The 18,055-nt window shown below is 49.0% G+C and overlaps 1 protein-coding gene across 2 annotated transcripts; it reads right to left on the bottom strand.

Annotated features, from left to right (window-relative positions):
* Positions 1 to 1,854: 1,854 nt before the first annotated feature.
* On the bottom strand, positions 1,855 to 16,762 carry Alad (aminolevulinate dehydratase). Of its 2 annotated transcripts, XM_008833510.3 has the most exons (12): positions 16,634 to 16,762; positions 11,093 to 11,281; positions 9,860 to 9,910; positions 8,897 to 8,993; positions 8,080 to 8,215; positions 7,884 to 7,967; positions 7,711 to 7,799; positions 7,104 to 7,159; positions 6,933 to 7,020; positions 6,759 to 6,845; positions 6,363 to 6,492; positions 1,855 to 4,801 (listed from the first exon to the last, which is right to left on the bottom strand). In XM_008833510.3, exons 2-12 carry the CDS (start codon positions 11,203 to 11,205, stop codon positions 4,743 to 4,745), a joined length of 990 nt encoding a protein of 329 aa, XP_008831732.1. In that variant the 5' UTR covers positions 11,206 to 11,281; positions 16,634 to 16,762; the 3' UTR covers positions 1,855 to 4,742. The 2 variants fall into 2 exon arrangements, with proteins under 2 accessions (XP_008831732.1, XP_029419614.1); XM_029563754.1 differs by lacking the exons at positions 9,860 to 9,910; positions 11,093 to 11,281; positions 16,634 to 16,762 and adding an exon at positions 9,779 to 9,828.
* Between the last annotated feature and the right edge of the window lie 1,293 nt (positions 16,763 to 18,055).

The following is an 18,055-nucleotide window of genomic DNA, read 5'->3' as shown; positions in this document are numbered from 1 at the left end:
GTCATGAGAGAGGAATAGGGAATATAGGTTAAGAGTAAAGCTATGTGTTTAAGGTGGGCATGGTGGCCCAAACCTTTAATCCAAGTCTGGGGCTATAGGGAGACCTATCTCAAAAAAAGGGCTATGTTGCTTAGTTTATAAAAATTGATTACTTGGGGAGTCCAAGGCCTAGTAAGATTGTTTACATTGTTTTCCTAAAGGCTAAATTTAAACAAGTTGATTGTTTAGGAAGGCAGATTGAATAGTGTTAAATGATTTCAAAGCATATAATTAACTTTAGGTAAAAGTTCCATTTGTAACAGAAGGCATTTAAAGAAGTCATTCCCACACCCTGGACAAGTGCTGATCTTACAGGCCTCTGCCACCACATCCAGCTCAGGCTACTACTGAAGAAAAGGAACAAGGCAGGGGCTGAGACAAAGCCTACTTGCACTGTGAAACTGATATATCAGCCTTAGCTGGCTTAGAGAAGTAAATCTTTTATTATTGTGGTGTTGTGGAGGGGGCATACAAGTACCATGGTGCACATGTGGAGGTCAGAGAGTACAGCATTTGGAAATTGGTTCTCTCCATCCAATGGGGGCGTTCCATGGATTGACTCAGGTCATTAGGCTCAAGTGGCAAGCACTTTTTTGCTGGGCCATCTCACCAGCCCTGAGAAGTAAATCTCTTAAAGTACTGTTATCTGGCTTTTGTTATCTGATTCTAATACATAGGAGAGTTTGGAGAGGTTGTTGGATCAGAATGTGGCATGTTAGCTGAGTTCTTTTTTTTGGACAAAGTCTCCCTAGTCCCAGCCTGCCTGGAAGTCACTATGTGGACCAGGCTGGACTCAGCCTCTGGAGGGCTGGGATAAAAGGCACATGCTACCATGCCTGCCTGTACATAAGTGTGATGCCGGAGGAAGCCAGAAGAGTGTCAGATTCCCTGGAACTGGCATTACAGACAGTTGTTAGCTACCAAGTGGGTGCTGGGAATCAAATCTGGGTCCTCTGCAAGAGTAGCCAGTGACATTAACCACTGGGCCACCTCTTTAGCCCTCTTAGCAACATAGAGGAAACATCCATACAGATTTAGGGTAAAAGCATTCCAGCAAAGATGACCACTGATGCAAAAGCTGAGGTCTTGCCAGCCTTCCCTGTAATGAAGGTGGGTCAACCATGTTATCTCTCTCCAGTTTATAGTGAGCCAGATGGTGGGGCCCTATCACAGATCTCTAGAGTTGTTCCAGTAGGGATGGGACAGGATACACCTTTCTCTGTGATTACAGATCTTGGAGTCAACCATGTTATCTCTCTCCAGTTTATAGTGAGCCAGATGGTGGGGCCCTGTCACAAATCTCTAGAGAGTTGTTCCAGTAGGGATGGGACAGGATACACCTTTCTCTGTAATTACAGATCTTGGGGGCCATTTCAACAATTATGGGGATCACACTGTTACTGGCTGGGAAGGCTCACTTGGTAATAAAGCCAAGGCCAAGAGATTAACGCTAGAAAGGAACAGAAACCTCCACAAGGCCTTGGACCTTGGGACACAGCAGACCTTATCAAGATCCTAGCATGAAACCAGTGAGTTTCTCTTTCTGTTGGGGCTGTTCAGCCATTCACAACAGAGAGCACCCAGAACCACCAAGCGCCTGGCCCACTGTCAATCACAGGCCTTACTGTGTGGGACAAGGAGTAGGAAACTGGTGGTCTCTACTACTAGGGAGTGGCTGATTAAAATGCCTCTCAAATGGGCAAGCTACAGCCCAAGTTGGCACATCTGAGAGGGGAACAAGAAAAACAAGTCTGAGAGGCCCTGGATGCTCACCATCTAGCTCAGATGCCTGGAAGTCATCAGACCTTGCCAGATTGTGAAAACCTAGTACTTTATTCAGGACAGAATTACTACTGGGCCACACAACAGTCTCTCTGAGGGGTGCAGAGCCACAGGACAACCACGACCCTTCTAGCTGATTCCCAGTCTGTTTCTATTATTTTCTTAATGATCTCACTCTACAGCCTGGGTTGGTTTTGAATTTGTAGCACTCCTGCCTCAACAACCTTCTAAGTGCAGAGGCTACAGGTACAAGCCATCACATCTGGCCTGTTAGTGCTTTGCACATAAAAACGTTGTGGGCTGCTGCCATCAGGTGGAAACCTCAGGTGACAAATCTTGGCTCCAGAGGTATTACCCACATAGATGGAGATGCCTGAAGGAAAATGGGCTCCTGGACCTCCTCCCATATCAAAGCTAATTCCACATGGTGTTATGCCCATACTTTACCTTCTGCATACTGGGAAGCATAACGCATGGTTAAAGGCAGAGGCTGTGGAAATTAGTTCACAATTCCAGGGCTGGTTTTCTGTTGCTGTGGAAAGTTCTGCCACTAACTTGACTTGTCTTGGTTAGAGCCATCACCTCTCTAGATGGACCTTTGTCATTGCAAAGCACCCCAAGCTAAATTTAGCACTCTTGGTCCACCCTAAACCTGTTCTCCCCTAGGATTCTTAGTAGCTGGTCCACCTGCTACCCAGTCCAGGCAAGTTCATCCCTCCTGCCTAATTTATCCCCTATTTACATCCTAAATCCATCTCTTCTCCATCCCCATGGTCACTCTAGGCCACACAAATACCTCATCTGCACCTTGGCAAAGCTACCAAGACGGTCTGAGAAAATTCAGATTAGATAGTGTTATTTACCTGCTAACATCCTCTACACGTCTTCCTTCCATCTTGGAATAAAGCTGGAAAAGGCTAATGTGGCATTTGAGCCCCTGCATGTTTTGGCCCTGGTTGGAGACTATTTTTAGGCCTTTTTAAAAAATTGTTTTTATTTTATGTATGAGTGTTTTACTGGTGTGTAAGTGCATCAAGTCTATGTGATACCCACAGAGGCCAGAAAAGGACATCAGATCCCTTGGAGCTGGAGTTACAAGAGTTGTTAGCTGCCATGTGGGTACTGGGAACTGAACCTGGGTCCTCTGCAAGAACAGTCATCTAGCCCCTAGGTTACCTGTTCTTGTACTGTTTTGCCCCAACCATACCAACCTTGTGCTCATTCAGCTCCCTTTTAGCCCTGGGCCTTTGCACAATGGTTCCTTCTCTATGAAATGCTCTTGAGTAACCCTCCCTCAGTTTGGTAACTTATCTAAACTAGCTAGTCCTCCAGGAAATATTTTCTGATCCTTCAAAGCAGGTCAAGACCTGGTGGCCTTCACACTTGCCATCCTGTCTGTTCACTCTTTGCCATGTACTCTTGGACACACATTTGTTTGCAACCTCTGGATCATTTGCTCCTGCAGGGCTACATGTCTCGCAGTTCTTCGTACTGGCCTGGCAGTGATGGGCCCGAGATGGCCTAGAAAAACCCCTTTCCACACTAACCACTTTAACCAGAAAACAGCTCAGGGACTGTGAAACTGGAGGTCTAGACACCAAGACAGAAAGTTTCTGCTACAGTCTACCCCTGGCCCAGTAATGGCTTCTCAAATTAGCTCTTAACAAAAGCCACCAAGTACTGAAAGTGATCAATCTGACTGCAGGAGCTGTCAGCTTATAATGCCAATCCTACATTAAAAAAAAAGATGGTAGTGCTTTATTCTGAACTGGCTTTGATGCCAGAGTAGGGACTTCATCTCTGAAGAACCTGCAAACCAGTTCTTTCATTTGAGGTAAAGAGGTGAGGTCCCTGTGTCATGTATCAGAAGAATGAAACAAAACCAGTTAGGCAGCAACATTGTTTCCCTTGTTCCCCTAGCCTGCCCCCCCCCTCCCCATTCAAAGCACTGGCAAAATCTCTCATTTTGTCTCCAAAATGTTTCCTCAAGGGCTAGAAGTATAGCTCAGTGGCAGAGTGCCTGCCTGGAGGGAAGAGGCCATGGGTTTAATGCCCAGCAGTGCAAAACCAACTAAAACAAAACACTCCAAATCTTTAAGATGGCTGCCCACCAGATGCAAAATAAAACCTAAGGTCTGTGCCAGGTGTGGGAGCTCCCCTTTCCAACCTCTAGTGCACCTTCCTCTTCCTTCCCTACCTCCAAACCTGTCAAGCTCCTCCCACTGAAGGCTCTCTGAAAATGTCTCCTGGCCCCTTTTGAAGACATTTCCTTGTCCCTCTGGGGTCTCACTTCAGGGACAGCTTCTCTGCCTTAGACCCTTTTTCTTCCTAAACATTATCACAACTTGAACTGCTTTGTTTGTTGTCTTATCTGTCTCCCCACTTTTCTCTGTGCATAAATTTTTACAGAGAAAGCTTCAACTTGTTTCTGCTGTGTCCACATCGCCCTGGGCACAGAGCAGAGGGTCTCAAGAATTGTCTTGTGAATAAAAAGCCATTTTGGTGACGGCATCTCATATAGCCAGAAACTCCTGTTTCTGGATTTTGATCTTCATTAATGAGTAAGTCTTCTTTGGGGTCAAGGTCCAACTGCTCTTCTCTTGGACCAACGACCCAAGCCTGTGCCTAGCATTCTTGGATCCTGCTAAGCTGAAGCAACACCTTAGGAAAGTGCTGTGGGCAGAGGTCAGCCTCCAGGCTGAGCCAGGGTGGGGAGCTTGGAGGGTCTGGGAGGATGCAGCTGTGAGTGGTGCAAGTTTAGCATGCTGGCAGAAACCACCCAGGCACTGCACCCACAAGCACGTGGGCAGGAAGAGGGCACAGGGCACAGTTCTAACAGCAGCATTTACTTTGGCTTTCACTTCTCCAAGGCCTAGGGAGCTTTGTCAAGATCAAGTTCTCTAGTCCAACATACTTTCCAATCACTCCTTCAGCCACTGTAACAGCTGGGGTGTGTAGTAGGTGATGATAATATCAGCACCTGTGCAGAGAGAAACAGGGGAGGGATGTGGTATCAGCGCTCAGCATATCTGGGAAATGAAAGACAGGTGGGGAAGGACTACCATGAACAGGTACAGCCCAGTGCCACAGACTAGGACAGCCTGGCTGCCTTTGGGTCCAGATATTGAATAAGTCATTTTCTTTCTTTCTGCCCATGTGTGAAATGTGCAGAGGGAGGAGTGAGCAATTGCAAGCTCTCACCCCCTGCTGGTCTGGGGAAGTCAAAGCAGATGAGATTAGACTACAGGTACACCACTCCTAGCCGAGGTCCTTTCACTCCTTGCCAAGTCACCCTGAGGATCTGGGAAGGACTGACCCATTCTAGATCTCAGTCTCCCCATAGGTCTTGGTATAAAGCTAGAGCACTCAATTTACTTCCTGTTTGTATAGACCTTTCTAGTGAGTGGGATCAGGCAGGTCTGCAGTGAAATCCATCCCTGTTCCTGGAGCTAGAGTCCACCCTGATGATCTCCACGGTGTATATACTAACAAAATCTGTTCCCTTGGGCTGGAGAGATAGCTTGGTGGTTAAGGGCACTGGCTGCTTTTGCAGAAGACCTGGGTTTAGTTTCCAGCACCCACATAGTGGCCAACAACCATCTGTAACTCCAGTTCCAGGGGCTCTGATGTCCTCTTCTGGCATCCATGGGCACCAGGCATGTGTGTGGTTCATGTACATACATGCAGGCAAAACATGCATACACATTAAGATTTTTAAAACTAAAAAATTTTTTTTCATTTATTTAGTTTTATGTGTCTGAGTGTTGTGGTGCATGCAATCCCCGAGGAAGCCAGAAAAGGGCGCCGGATCCTCTGGAACTGGTATTAGAATAGTTGTTAGCTGCCATATGGGTACTGAGAATGGATCCTAGGTTCCCTGCATAGCCAGTGCCCTCAACTACTGAGTCATCTCTCCAGCCCCTTAAAAAATTCTTAGGCCAGCCAGGCATGGTGGCACACACCTTTAGTCTCAGCATTCGGGAGGCAGGCAGGCAGATCTCTGTGAGTTAGAGGCCAGCCTGGTCTACATAGTGAGTTCCAGGCCAGCTGGGGCTAACAAGAGAGACCCTGTCTCAAAAAGACAAAAAAAAAAATTTTTTTTTCCTTAGGCCAGCCAGGGATGAAAGAAGGAATGAGAAAGAAAGAAGAAAATGTCAAAACTAACCACCCCCCCCAAACAACAACAAAGCAAAACCAAACCCTGCTCCCATTGTTAGAGCACTAAGAAGACCCTGTATATATCATTTGCTCCTCAGGAAAACCATGCACTGGGTATCCTATCTCTAGTTTATGGACAGGGACCCTGAGACTGACAGAAGCAGCTTGCCCAAGTTCTCACAACCAAAAAGCTATGAGGGCCCTGTTTCCTTCACTGCTGTGCATTTTATTCTGCCCTTCCATATCCTCTCCTCTACCTGAGTCTACTTAGAGACTAGGACTTCCAAGCAAAGAGTCCAGGCCTTTCATGACTCTGCTCTCTGACTGGGGCAAAGTGCCCATCGGGCCTTGTGGCCTAGGTCACAAACCCTGCCCCTGCTTACCGGCTCTGCGGAAGGCTGTCATGGCCTCCAGTACAGCAGTCTTGAGATCAAAGGCCCCAGCCTGGGCTCCGTGCCACAGCATGGAGAACTCTCCGGACACATGGTATACTGCAAGGGGGAGCTCTGGGTACTGCAGAGAATCGGTGAAGGATACATGGGTTCAAGTGACTGTTCCTTCCTCCCTGACCAGTCTGTGACTATTCTGGGCCCCAATCTGAGACACTGCTGTTGACAGCCCAGCTCATTCAGGAACTGTTAGAGAAGAACAAGTTGGTCCCTAGGCAGGCATGGGAGATGAGGAACAGGGGCACACTGCTTCTGGCTCACAGATTCCAAGGCCCCTCTACCTAGGGTCCCAGCACAGGGGATAAATCTCCCACCTTCCTCTGTGCTCACCTTGTCCTTTACCTCCCGCACTATGTCCAGGTAGGGCAATCCAGGCTTCACCATGAGCATGTCGGCTCCTTCCCGAACATCCCGGTCCTAGGGAGGAGGGTAAAGTGTGGTTAGTTCCTGGGACAGGGACAGGCCTGGCCAAGTAGTTATGGCATTCAAGTTCTGGTTACTCACCACTGCACGGAGGGCCAGGCCCCGGGCTCCAGGTGGCAGCTGGTAGCAACGGCGGTCTCCAAAAGCTGGGCTTGACTGAGCTGCATCCCTGCAAAAGAGCAATGCAACGCTGGGCTCCAGCTCAGGGCTAATGGGTCCGGGATTTAACAGACCACTGCTGGTACTACTCACCGGAAAGGTCCATAGAAACAGGAAGCAAATTTGGCACTATAGCTCATCACTGAGACCTAAGGGGAGACAATGGGGTCCAGGGTAAGTCAACCCTTTCCAGGTTCCCAGGATGATAGAACTGGGAAAGTGCCTCAGCTAGGAAGCAAAGGGTCTATAGTCCAGCCTATTTGAGCACTAGGCCTTAATTTCTCTATCTGAGGTGTAGAGGTCATCCATTGTTGCCTTTAATTCTGTGATTCTGTGTTTGTTCATGTGTGGATGCATGTGTGTGCATATGCATGTGGAGCTCAGAGGATAGCCTCAGTGTCATTCCTCAGGTGCCTTCTACCTTTTGTTTGAGACAGGGTCTCTTTACTGGCCTAGAACTCTGCCAAGAAGGGTAGGCTGCTAGCTGGTCAGCGAGCTCCAGCACTAGTATTACAAGCGCATACCACGTCTGGCTTTTTAGGTGGAATCTGAATTCAGGTCCTCACACTTGCGAGGCAAGCACTTTACTGAGAGCCATCTTCCCATCTGCCCATCCCCACTTCTCAACGTATATGGGGGCAGGGCTAACCCAGGCTCTCTCTTCTCATCCCCACACTCGCTCTCTGCCCTCAGTCCATACCCTGTTACCAAGTCCGTGTGCTAGAAGGGCAGCCTTGATGGCCTCCACACGTCCATCCATCATGTCTGACGGGGCTACTACCTGACATCCTGAGGAGCAAAGGGTGGCCTTCAGAACTCAGGGTCTCTCCTGCCCACGATGCCACCTCCTTGTCCCTGCTGAGGCTCACTCACCTGCCTTGGCATAGGCCAGTGCCACCTCTGCTAGCCGCTGGCGGCTTTCCTCAGCCAGCAATGTTCCATTCTCACGCAGGAGTCCTGGGGGACAAGATGGCTGGGCTTGGGGGTGCACTTCGGGACCTAGCCTCCGCCTACCATGGAAGAAAGCTGGGCTTGGGTGACAGCAGGACTAGTGGGAAGGGGAGCTCACCACAGTGACCATGGGAGGTGTAGGGGCACAGGCAGACGTCACAGGCCACCAGGAGGTTGGGGAAGGTCTTTCTCAACAGACGGATAGCCTCAATAGCTGGGGACTCCTCAGAGTCAGCTGCAGAGCCTCGCTCGTCCTAAAGGTAAGGGAAGGACAAAGTGTTGTGTTTGTTAAAGATGATTTTTAGAAGGCATGGTGGTCACCACTGAAGCACAGCCTTGGCCCTCTCCTTTCATCCCACTGCAGCTTCAAGATGAGAACTGGTCCCATTTGCAGAGGACAGTAAAGCTTAGAGACGGGGCCTGACTCACTCAGTCAGGATGTCACCCTACTTATTTGCTTTCTGACCCTGGGTCAAAGGCAGGGAACATGGCCATTTGCCTGTGGCCCCAAAGCCAGCACAAGGCAGAGCAAGAATGTAGTGAGTGTGTAACCTCAGTCCTTCCTCACCCAGTCAGTCTCCTCCCTCCCTCCCTCCTTAGATGTGTATACACAGGTTCATGTGTAGATGGAGGTAAAAGTCAACATTGAGTATCTTCCTCAACTATTCCTCACCTTCTAATTTGAGACAGGGCCTCTCACAAACCTAGAACTCAACAATCAGCCAGACTGGTCAGCCAGCAAGCTGCAGGGATCCTTGGGTCTCTGTCTCACTCACACTCACCCTGAGATTACAGGCATGCACTGCTATGCCTACATTTTTCATGTGAGTTCTAGGGATTGGACTTAGGTCTTCAAGCTTAAGCAGCAAGCACTTTATCAATTATGCCATCTCCTCAGCCCTCACCCTCCCTTAACTCTTCCTCCCATTCAGCACCTTGGGAACACTGCTGGGGACACCAAAGACCAGGACACAGCACAGGCCCTTTTCTACCAGGGGTCTCAGCATTTCTTCCAGACGGTTCACACCATACCTAGGAGGAGGTCAAAGGATGGACTGAGTGGGAAAGATCCCTTATCCAGCCTTTCTACCCCTTCACACTGTGCTTTTATTAGGAGACAAGGTGCACCAGGTGTAGTGGCGTTAAGCCTTTAGTCCCAGAACTTGGGAGACAGAGGCAGGCCGATCTCTGAGTTTGAGGCCAGCCTGGTCTACATAGTGAGTTCCATCCCAGCAGGGTACAGGAAGACCCTGTCTTAAAAAAAAAAAAAAAAAAAAAAAAAAAAAGAGAGGGGGGGGAGAGAAAGAAGTTGCGGGGCCAGGGATGCGGCTTAGGGGTAAAACACTTGCCTACGATCTGCGAGGCCCTTGGTTCAATCTCCAGTGAAGAGCAAAGCTGTGCATTTATCAAGAGGGTACAAGCCCCATTCCAGGGCCAGGCAGGCACAAAGCCACCAAAGAGGTAGGCAAACCAAGCCCCACACAGAAGAGCTAAGGAAAATCTCCAGTGAAGAGCAAAGCTGTGCATTTATCAAGAGGGTACAAGCCCCACTCCAGGGCCAGGCAGGCACATAGCCACCAAAGAGGTAGGCAAACCAAGCCCCACACAGAAGAGCTAAGGAATTAGCTGTGGTAGATTCTAACTCAAATCCTATCCCAAGTTTGACTCTCATCTGCAGTAGCTTCTGCTATGGCGCTCCTGGTGATGGGATGGATATTTACTTATTACTTTATGAGAGTGCCTTGTCTATGGGCCAACAGCTTCAGTCCCTAGGAAACCCTTCTCCCTCTGAGCTATACTTGGGATCTGCTATGTACTGGGCCTGCTTCTGCTTCCTGGCACCTCCATCCATGAAATCTCTCCTTTCACCATCTCATTGCCACTCCCGAGTCTCCTACCTGGCCACTCCTGGGAGGCTGGTGATGGGCTGGACATCATCAGGAGCATCCCTGCAAGAGTTGGGGGAGGGGCTATGGATTGGTGGCTTGTAGGCAGGGCCAGTGGTAAGGGTGACAGGGAGGGAGGGATGGCTGGAAAGCTGGGAAGGGAGAGCGGAAAGGAGATGGAGGGAGGGGATGGGATCCTGTGTCTGGCTCCCATGCCTGGCCAAGCCCAGGGCCTGAAATAACAGGAACAAGAATGACAGTGACAATAAGAGCAACTATACTACAACATCAGCAATCACAGGAAGGACTTGGACTCTGAAGTCAGAAGATCCTTGTGTCCTGCCCTACGTACTTTCTGACTGAGTGACGTTGGCCAGGCTGTAGCATCTCTTTCAGCCTGGGGCGCTTCACCTGGATCATGAGTAGATTCACTCAACAAAACCTTTCTGTACACTTATATGTACTAGGTACTGTTCTAGGCACTAAAGACATAAAGAGTGAACGAAAGAGACAAAAACCCCTGCCCTCGTGAGTGCATTCTTGGGGGATGATATCTGCTCCTTCCTCGTGTGACCATAAAAACTGAAGGAGATAATGTATGCATGTATGCACAGTACCTGGAACACACTCTCTAAGTATCTGCTGGTGCTACTGCTAACAAGGATAACTGCTTGGCCACTATTAACAATCACTTCTTCCATAGCAGTAGCAGTCTACCCAGCTACTTTCTCTACTTCTGTTTTATTTCAACTTAGAATGGCAAAGGTAGGGCTGGAGATATGGCTCAGTAGCTAAGAGCACTGACTGCTCTTGCAGAGGACCCGGGTTCAATTCCCAGCACCCACAGCTAACAACTGTGGGTTGCTAACAACTTGACATGACAGCTAACAACTAACTGCAACTCCAGTTCCAGGGGATCCGATGGCTTCTTCTGACCCCTGCAGGCATTGCACAACATGGGTGCACTTATACACATGCAGGCAATAACACTCATACACATAAAATAAAAATAATAAAATATTTAAAAAAAAGAATGGCAAAGGTAATTCTTATTTTACAAATGGGGTGACTGAGCTCTTCTTAGGGATTTGTGTTGTTAATAAGACTACTGTTCTTAACCTCATAGGCCACTTCCAAAACCTTGCTTCCAGTTGATAGCCCATTTTAAACCCTTTCTTTCCCCCAGCAATACTGACACCTGCTCCAGTCATACATGTGAAGCTTGGCCCATTCCTGGGGACTCACGTGACAAAGATGGGGTAGATGAGGTTGGAGGCACTGAGGGTGGTGGCAGTGGTCTGCCAGGTCCGAAGCAGTGGGTGGAAGTAGCCACTGTGCAGAACAGACTGGTGTTGCATGGTGTGGGCCAGCTGGGTACAAGGCAGTCAGATGGTTGGAATCTAGGTTCTTGGGGTGTGTGCTGCAGGCTTCACTCTGTAGGGTTAGTAGGAGGCATATGAAACATGGTTCCCGTGCCCAGGAAATGGTCACATCAAGAAGACAGCCCTTTCAGGTTCCTGCCTCCCGTCTCTAGTCTCTGGTACTTAGGGTGTGGTTCCCCAATCATTGCCTGTCCAGGATGAGGTAAGGAAGGGATATCTTTAGAGGGTTCAGAGGAATTTCAATTTAACGGTAGAACATTTGAGCTGTAGTTTCCATAACTGCTAGTTTAAAAAAAAAAATTCTGGGCTGGAGAGCTGGCTCAGCAGTTAAGAGCACCTGCCATTTTTGCAGAGGACCTGGGTGCAGTTTCCAACACCTACATGGTGGTTAACAACCACTCATGACTCCAGTTCCAGGGGATCTAATGCCCTCTCCTGGCCCCCATGGGCATTGCATGCACATTGTATGTATGGTGCACTTAGATACATTCAAGCAAAACACTCATACACATAAAATTAAAAAACAAACATTTTTCTATTAACTTATTTTTATTGTATCCTAGCAAAGAATCAGTGGACTGGAAATAAAGAAGAAAAACAGAACTAAATGTTCCCTGTGTGTACTTTGAGAAGCACTGGTCTGTATGACATTTAAGCTTCATTTATTCCATGAAAAATGTCCATTCAGATTTCAATGTCCAATGTTTGTGGTCCTGGGATTGAACGTAGGGCTCTGCACACGGCAGGCACGTCTCCAATGACTAAGCTATAACCTCGGCTTGCTTTGCTTTCTGTTTCTTTGACACAGGTTTTTGGCTTTTGTTTGCCTGCCTCTATTGCCACTGTAATCCCTCAGTGCTGGGATTATAGGCGTGTGTGACCACACCTGGATTACTTGGTGCTGGGGATTGAGCCCAGAGCTTTGTGCAAGCACTCTACTGAGCTATATCCCCAGCCCACCTGCTACCCCCTTTCCCCAGAAGGCCCTCACTTTGCACAGCTTTCCCCATCCTGCTGGGGCCTCCCTCTTTCCCAGTCCACAATCCCTTTTATATAATAGTTCTTTGTGGCACCGCCTTATCTCTTGATAGTAGACAGAGCCTCTGCAGGGCACTATATATGGTGAGTTCATTTTTGCCTCCTCTCCCACAGTCCTCACACAGGCAAATATTACACTGCATCAAGGACAATATTGTATGCCAAGTAAGTGAGAGAAGAGAGAAGGAAGTCTGGGTGCCACCTTTGTTTCAGGAGTACCTACTGTGTGTCAGGTCACACTGGCACCCTCACAGGGGCCTTCTGGAGGCATAGGCCAGCTGCCGCTTCTGCTTTCTGGGAAGCAGGCTAATGGGTGCATTACAGAGCTAGGCAGCCCAGGCCCACACGAGCCATGCATAGTCCCAGAGTTAGGAGGGCAGAGGTGCTAGTGGAAGATTGGGTTTGAGCTCCATTCTGCAGGATGTGTGCAGTTGTGTGGCAGGGACAAAGTGAAAGTGCTCCCTCAGGAAGGGAAGAAAGGTGACCAAGGATGATTTGTGGACTGTTTCAAGACCCTGTGGTGGTTGTGGGGGGTGAGGGATGGGGATAAAATGGACCAGACTGAGTCAGGGAAGAGTTCTGAGCTGTGAATAGGACACTGGCCTGAACAGAGTTCAATTTTAAGAGAAATCCTGTGGCTGAGTAGACAGGAAGCAGAGGAGCACAGGAGCTGCCAGAGGCCAGAGACAGGGACAGGACAGGAAGAGGGGGTGGGAAGTAGGGCTGGACAGCTAGCTCCATTTTAGACATTTCCTTTTGGAGGTACCTTTTGGCTCCTGAGCAGCCAAAAAGGAGAAAAAAGAAAAACAGAGAGTGGGGGCTGGTGGGCAGAGTCCCATTGCTCCTTGTATAAATGGGATTGCAAGGACCAGAGGGGGTGGCTACTTACCCAAGTCCCACAGCAAGTTAGGAGTGAAAACAAGATTAGCACCCTGGGGACTCCTTCAGTGTGCCTGTGCAGTGTTTCTGTTCTCCATCCCCTTCAGCCCCCTCCCAACCAGCTCAGGGGCCCATCTTATCCTGTCTTCCTCCTTGGTGGAGTTGGGGTTATCAGGGGCCACATAAGGACCAACCCTATCACCACACCTCTGGGTGGGCCAGCCTCAACACATGACGCGGGGCGGGGGGGCTTTGCAGAGATGGCTCAACCACCAAATAATCACTCAACACATATGAGAGTTTGTCTGCCCTCTCTGTAAGATTTGGCTTTCACATCTGCCAAGAGTTAGTTCAGAGGCATAAAGTTGCTTGCCCCAAACCACATAGCTGGTGAGTGATGAAGCCAGAATTTGATTTCGTTCTGGATTCCAAATGCAAGGTTTTGTACTTTTTTTTCTTTTTTGTCTTTTTGAGACAGGGTCTCCTTGTAGCCCCAGCTGTCCTGGAACTCATTATGTAGACCAGGCTGGCCTTGAACACACAAAGATCCACCTGCCTCTGCCTCCCGAGTGCTGGGACTATAGGCTTGCGCCACCACGCCCGGCATCAATTTTGTGCTTTTATACACTATGATAAACATTTGATTCCATAGTTATCACTCTGCCCATAATGTCCCTGCTTTGGGCACTAGAGATGAAAGAAACAAATACGCTGAGTCTATTGGGTGCCAGGCACTGAACTTAGTATTTTATATTTTCTCATTTACTTGCAAGACTTGATATAACTTTTAGTGATTGGAAACAGGCTAAGTAAGGGATGTTATAGGACTTGCTCAATGTCATTCTGGATTGAAGTCAGGTTTTTGAGACAGGGCCTCCTTTTATCTCCAGCTGGCCTGGAACTCCCTATGTAGACCAGGCTGGCCTAGAACTCACAGATACCAACCTGCCTCTGCCTCCTGAGTGCTGAGTCCTGGAATCAAAGGCATGTGCCACCAAGCCCAGCTTGAAGTAAAATTTTGAAACCAGGTGGTTTCATTTGCTTTGGAGCAGGTCCTGGCTTCTGAAATGTACACCTGCTTTCCACTGGCCTCACTCCTCATCTCCTCAAAGAGCCTAAGGGTGGTGGCGCACACCTTTAGTCCCAGCGCTTGACGCTTGACTACCAGGAGACCTTGTCTCAAAAAGACCAAAAAAAAAAAAAAAAAGCCTAAGGGAGCAAATGATAGGCCATCTTCTTAGTAGAATGACTTGGAGAGCCACCTAGCCACCTAGGAGCTATCTAAGCTCTACTTCAAGGTACTAAGGAGGTGGGGAGGGAAAGACTAGAGGTATATGGCGGGGGGGCGGTGTTCCTAGAACAATTCCTCTTTTCTTGTGGGATTGAACTCCTGGAGCTTTGTGCTCTATCACAGAGCTACATTCCAGTCAGAGCAGTTCAACTCTGATTTAGGTTTTTATTTTGGGAGTCATAGAGATAAAATTGAGAAAAGGGTGTCAGTGCTAATTTGTTTGGAAAACCACCAATTCCTCACATTTTGATGAGAGAATGGTGTGATGGGAGGCCACAGACCTTGGGATTACAGTGAGTGAGGCAGAGGTAGGAACTGACCCTGAGGTTTCTTCTGACTTCCAGTCAGGAGTCCTATACCACACAAGTCAGTTTGTTACAACAGTTGCTTAATGAATGCCTACAGAGTAGGAAAGGGCCCTGAGTCATTTCAGAACTAATTCTAGATTACAGTTTTGCTTTGAGAGATGTCCTTCAGGGTTTGGAAGATTTTCACACACTGGGAGGGCACGTCTCCCAAATTAAGGGAGTCCTATGTCCCATCTTTATAGGAACACACAACCACGGGATCTGGCTCATCCCCTCCCCTACTTTACAACAAATAGGTTCCCTTTGTTGGCAAGCAGTATAAGGCGGTGCCAAAAGAACTGTTTCAGGGTCAAACATCCCTATGGCTCCTGTTTCTCTCTGTAACTCTGGGCTTGCCAAGGATAGTGACCTTTCAGATCCTCCATTTCAGAATCTACCAAATGGCCTGATAGTATCAAGTCTGTTAGGCTGTGGAGAAGATGAAAGATAATAAAGAGGCATGCCTGACACCACGTAGCAGCAGTTAACAGTGCAGTAACAGTAAATATGTGGGTAATGCTGCACTGGGACTGGTACTCAGTGCATCATACCCAGAGGGAGGAGATTCATTTCACTCTGTGGGTCACAGGTGTTCCAACAAACCCGAGGTGAGAGGGGATAGGGACCCCACCGGCAGTTTGTGTGTTAGATAAGAAGGAAAATAACCACCATATCCCTGCTGGAGAGTCAAGGGGCAGCTTTTCGGAATGAATGTAAGGTCTGGCCTTCCTTATAAGGCACCCCCCCCCCAAACCTCCAGAGTGACAGTTACTATCAGAAGTGTCTGAGAAGGAGCTGCAGGGCCTGAGTTCCCAGGTTGTGCCCCGGGGAGGATTCCAGAGGCTGTGCTCTTGGCATAGAGAGTAGAGAGTGGCTGCCAGCTCTAGCAGGCTCTGCAAGGGCAGGGGAGGAGGCATGTCAGGACGGCCAGCTAGGTACAAGGTCCAGGGCTAGGAAATCTAAAGCTCAGGAAGGCTCAGAAAGGCAGCTCTGAAAAGGTCCAGCCTGGTGGCCTATTTGCATTTCCTGAAAGCTCTCTGCCTGTCACCTGCCACAGGGATTTACAGAAAGAAAAAGAGCCCAGCCTAGTTCACCAGCTTAATCCTCCTGGGTTTAGCTTTTTCAAGCTAAGAGAAGCTGCCTTTCCACAGACTCCTAGAATAACCTGAGGGGCTTCTACAATCACCCAAAGGTAAAACTGAACTCAGAGACGGGCAGATGCTGACTGGGGATCACACTGCAACTCTGCATTAGAACTGGCCTAGAATTCAGGGATCCAGGAGTGCAGCCCGCAATTCTCACCATGACCCTTGACACTAGAAGGGCACAGTTCATGCATTATCTGCACTGCAGAGTTGGGCGTCCAGAGAGCTCCAGGTGAGCGGGCAGGGGGAGGGAGGTAGAATTCTGGCTCTGGACCTGGCCTGATAGTAGCAGGGTAGTTAAGTGTGTGGGCTTTGGGGGCTAAAAGGCATGGGGGAAAATCCTGCTTCCCCTCTGTGACCTCAGTCTTCTCATCTGGTAAATGGCGACTTGAACTCAATGGGTTGTTGTAAGGACTGAGTAAGCCGAAGCAGGCGACGCCTAGCACAAGTGACTCTTACTGTTTCTCCGGGTCCTCCAGCCTGTGACACACGTCGCGCTCTGCAGAAACGGGCAAGGGGTGGAGGAGCCCAGCTTGGAGTCTCCAAGCCTTAATGCTGCAAGACCACGCAGCGGCTACATGCCCGTCCACCCCGGGGTCCACGCGGACGCCTGCGCTTCAGAAGCATAACGCCAGCAGGGATGCACCTCGACTGCTCCCGGAGCCGCCCTCCCAGCGCGCAGCTCCCCAGACCCGCAAGCTCACCTGCTAGACAAAGCGCTCCGCGTTCCACAACACCGTGCCCCGGCCACCGCGGTCTCCCGCTCTAAAAGCCCGAGCCCACGTGGGGGCGGGGCGACTCACCCGGAAGCAGCTCCCCCCATGGCCCGCCCCCAACGGAGTTCAGGCCACGCCCCCTTCTGTCAGGCACTGGACCCGAGGTCCGCTCCCGCGCGGCCCCACCCACGCGTAGTGGGCTCGCGTCCTGGCCAATCCGGAGGTCCTGGGGTGCTGCAGAGCCCGCCCATCGCCCGGTACTCGCTGGCGTAGGGAAGGCTGGGGTATCCACGTGGGCGTCGGGGCTGGGAGGCTCCTGGGCCCGCTTCCTGGGCGGGCACAGCCTGCGATCACCCGAGTTCATTTTGCGGTCTCTTCACAGCCGGGAGCAAAGTTTGGCTCTGGTTCACTGGTGAAAGAACAATGGGATGTCAAGGACATTAAAACCCCTCCGGTGATATCTTACACAATAACTAAGTCTGTTTTCACGGACAGAGCACTTTAAAGTTGTTGAGTTCTGCAGGAGACAGACAAAATTTAATCCAGCGTAATTAATTACTCAGCACCAGGGCTAGAGAGATCTGAGCGGTTAAGAACACTGGTTGTTCTTAACCAGTGGAGACTCGTGTTCGAATCCCAGCACCCACAAGGCAGCTAACAACTGTCCATAACTCCAGTTCCAGGGGATTCCACAGTATCCTCTGTCCTACGCGGGCATTGCACGACATGGATGCACTTACATACATGCATGCAATACACGTATACACATAAAATAAAAACAATAAAATATTTTTAAAAATTAGCGCCTACTCTGTCATGGATTGAGATATATGAAAGACATGGGCACTGAAAAAAAAAAAAAAAAAAACAACCCTCCAGGTCTGATGGAGGCATTGGGACTATGACGGCTGCAGTAAAATCTGACCAAAGATTAGAAAAGAGGCGTCTAGGGAGGTTTGGAGGGCCAGAAAGGAAACAAAGCAGGTGGAAAGGGGCTGGGGTGGAAGGAGGCATGGGGAGTGACTGCTTACTGGGAACAAGGTGATCAAACTATTTTGAAGCTGGAGGTAGATAGTTGTGTAGCATTGTAAATGTTCCATGTATTATCAAATTTTTATTTTAAAAATGGTTAAAATTTACATTCTGTGAATTTCCTCTCAAAAGATAAACAGGTGAAATACTTGACATCTAGGATTTTAAAGTTGTTGGTTTTGATAAATGTACCTTAGGAGTTTGCTAATATGAGGGAAAGTTGGATGAAAGGTATGTAAGAACTCTATATTCTTTTGCTTTGTTGTTGGTTTGGTTTGGTTTGGTCATTTTGAGGTAGAGTCTCCCTGTAGCCCCAGCTGGTCTAGAACTCACTATGTAGACCAGGCTGGCCTCAGTCTCACAGAAATCCACCTGCCT

The sequence above is a fragment of the Nannospalax galili genome, unplaced genomic scaffold (assembly GCF_000622305.1).
Source record: "Nannospalax galili isolate Female #2095 unplaced genomic scaffold, S.galili_v1.0 scaffold34, whole genome shotgun sequence".
NCBI classification, from domain to species: domain Eukaryota; kingdom Metazoa; phylum Chordata; class Mammalia; order Rodentia; family Spalacidae; genus Nannospalax; species Nannospalax galili.
Note: the sequence above shows the minus strand (reverse complement) of the source record. Positions and strands in the feature narration are given on the sequence as shown.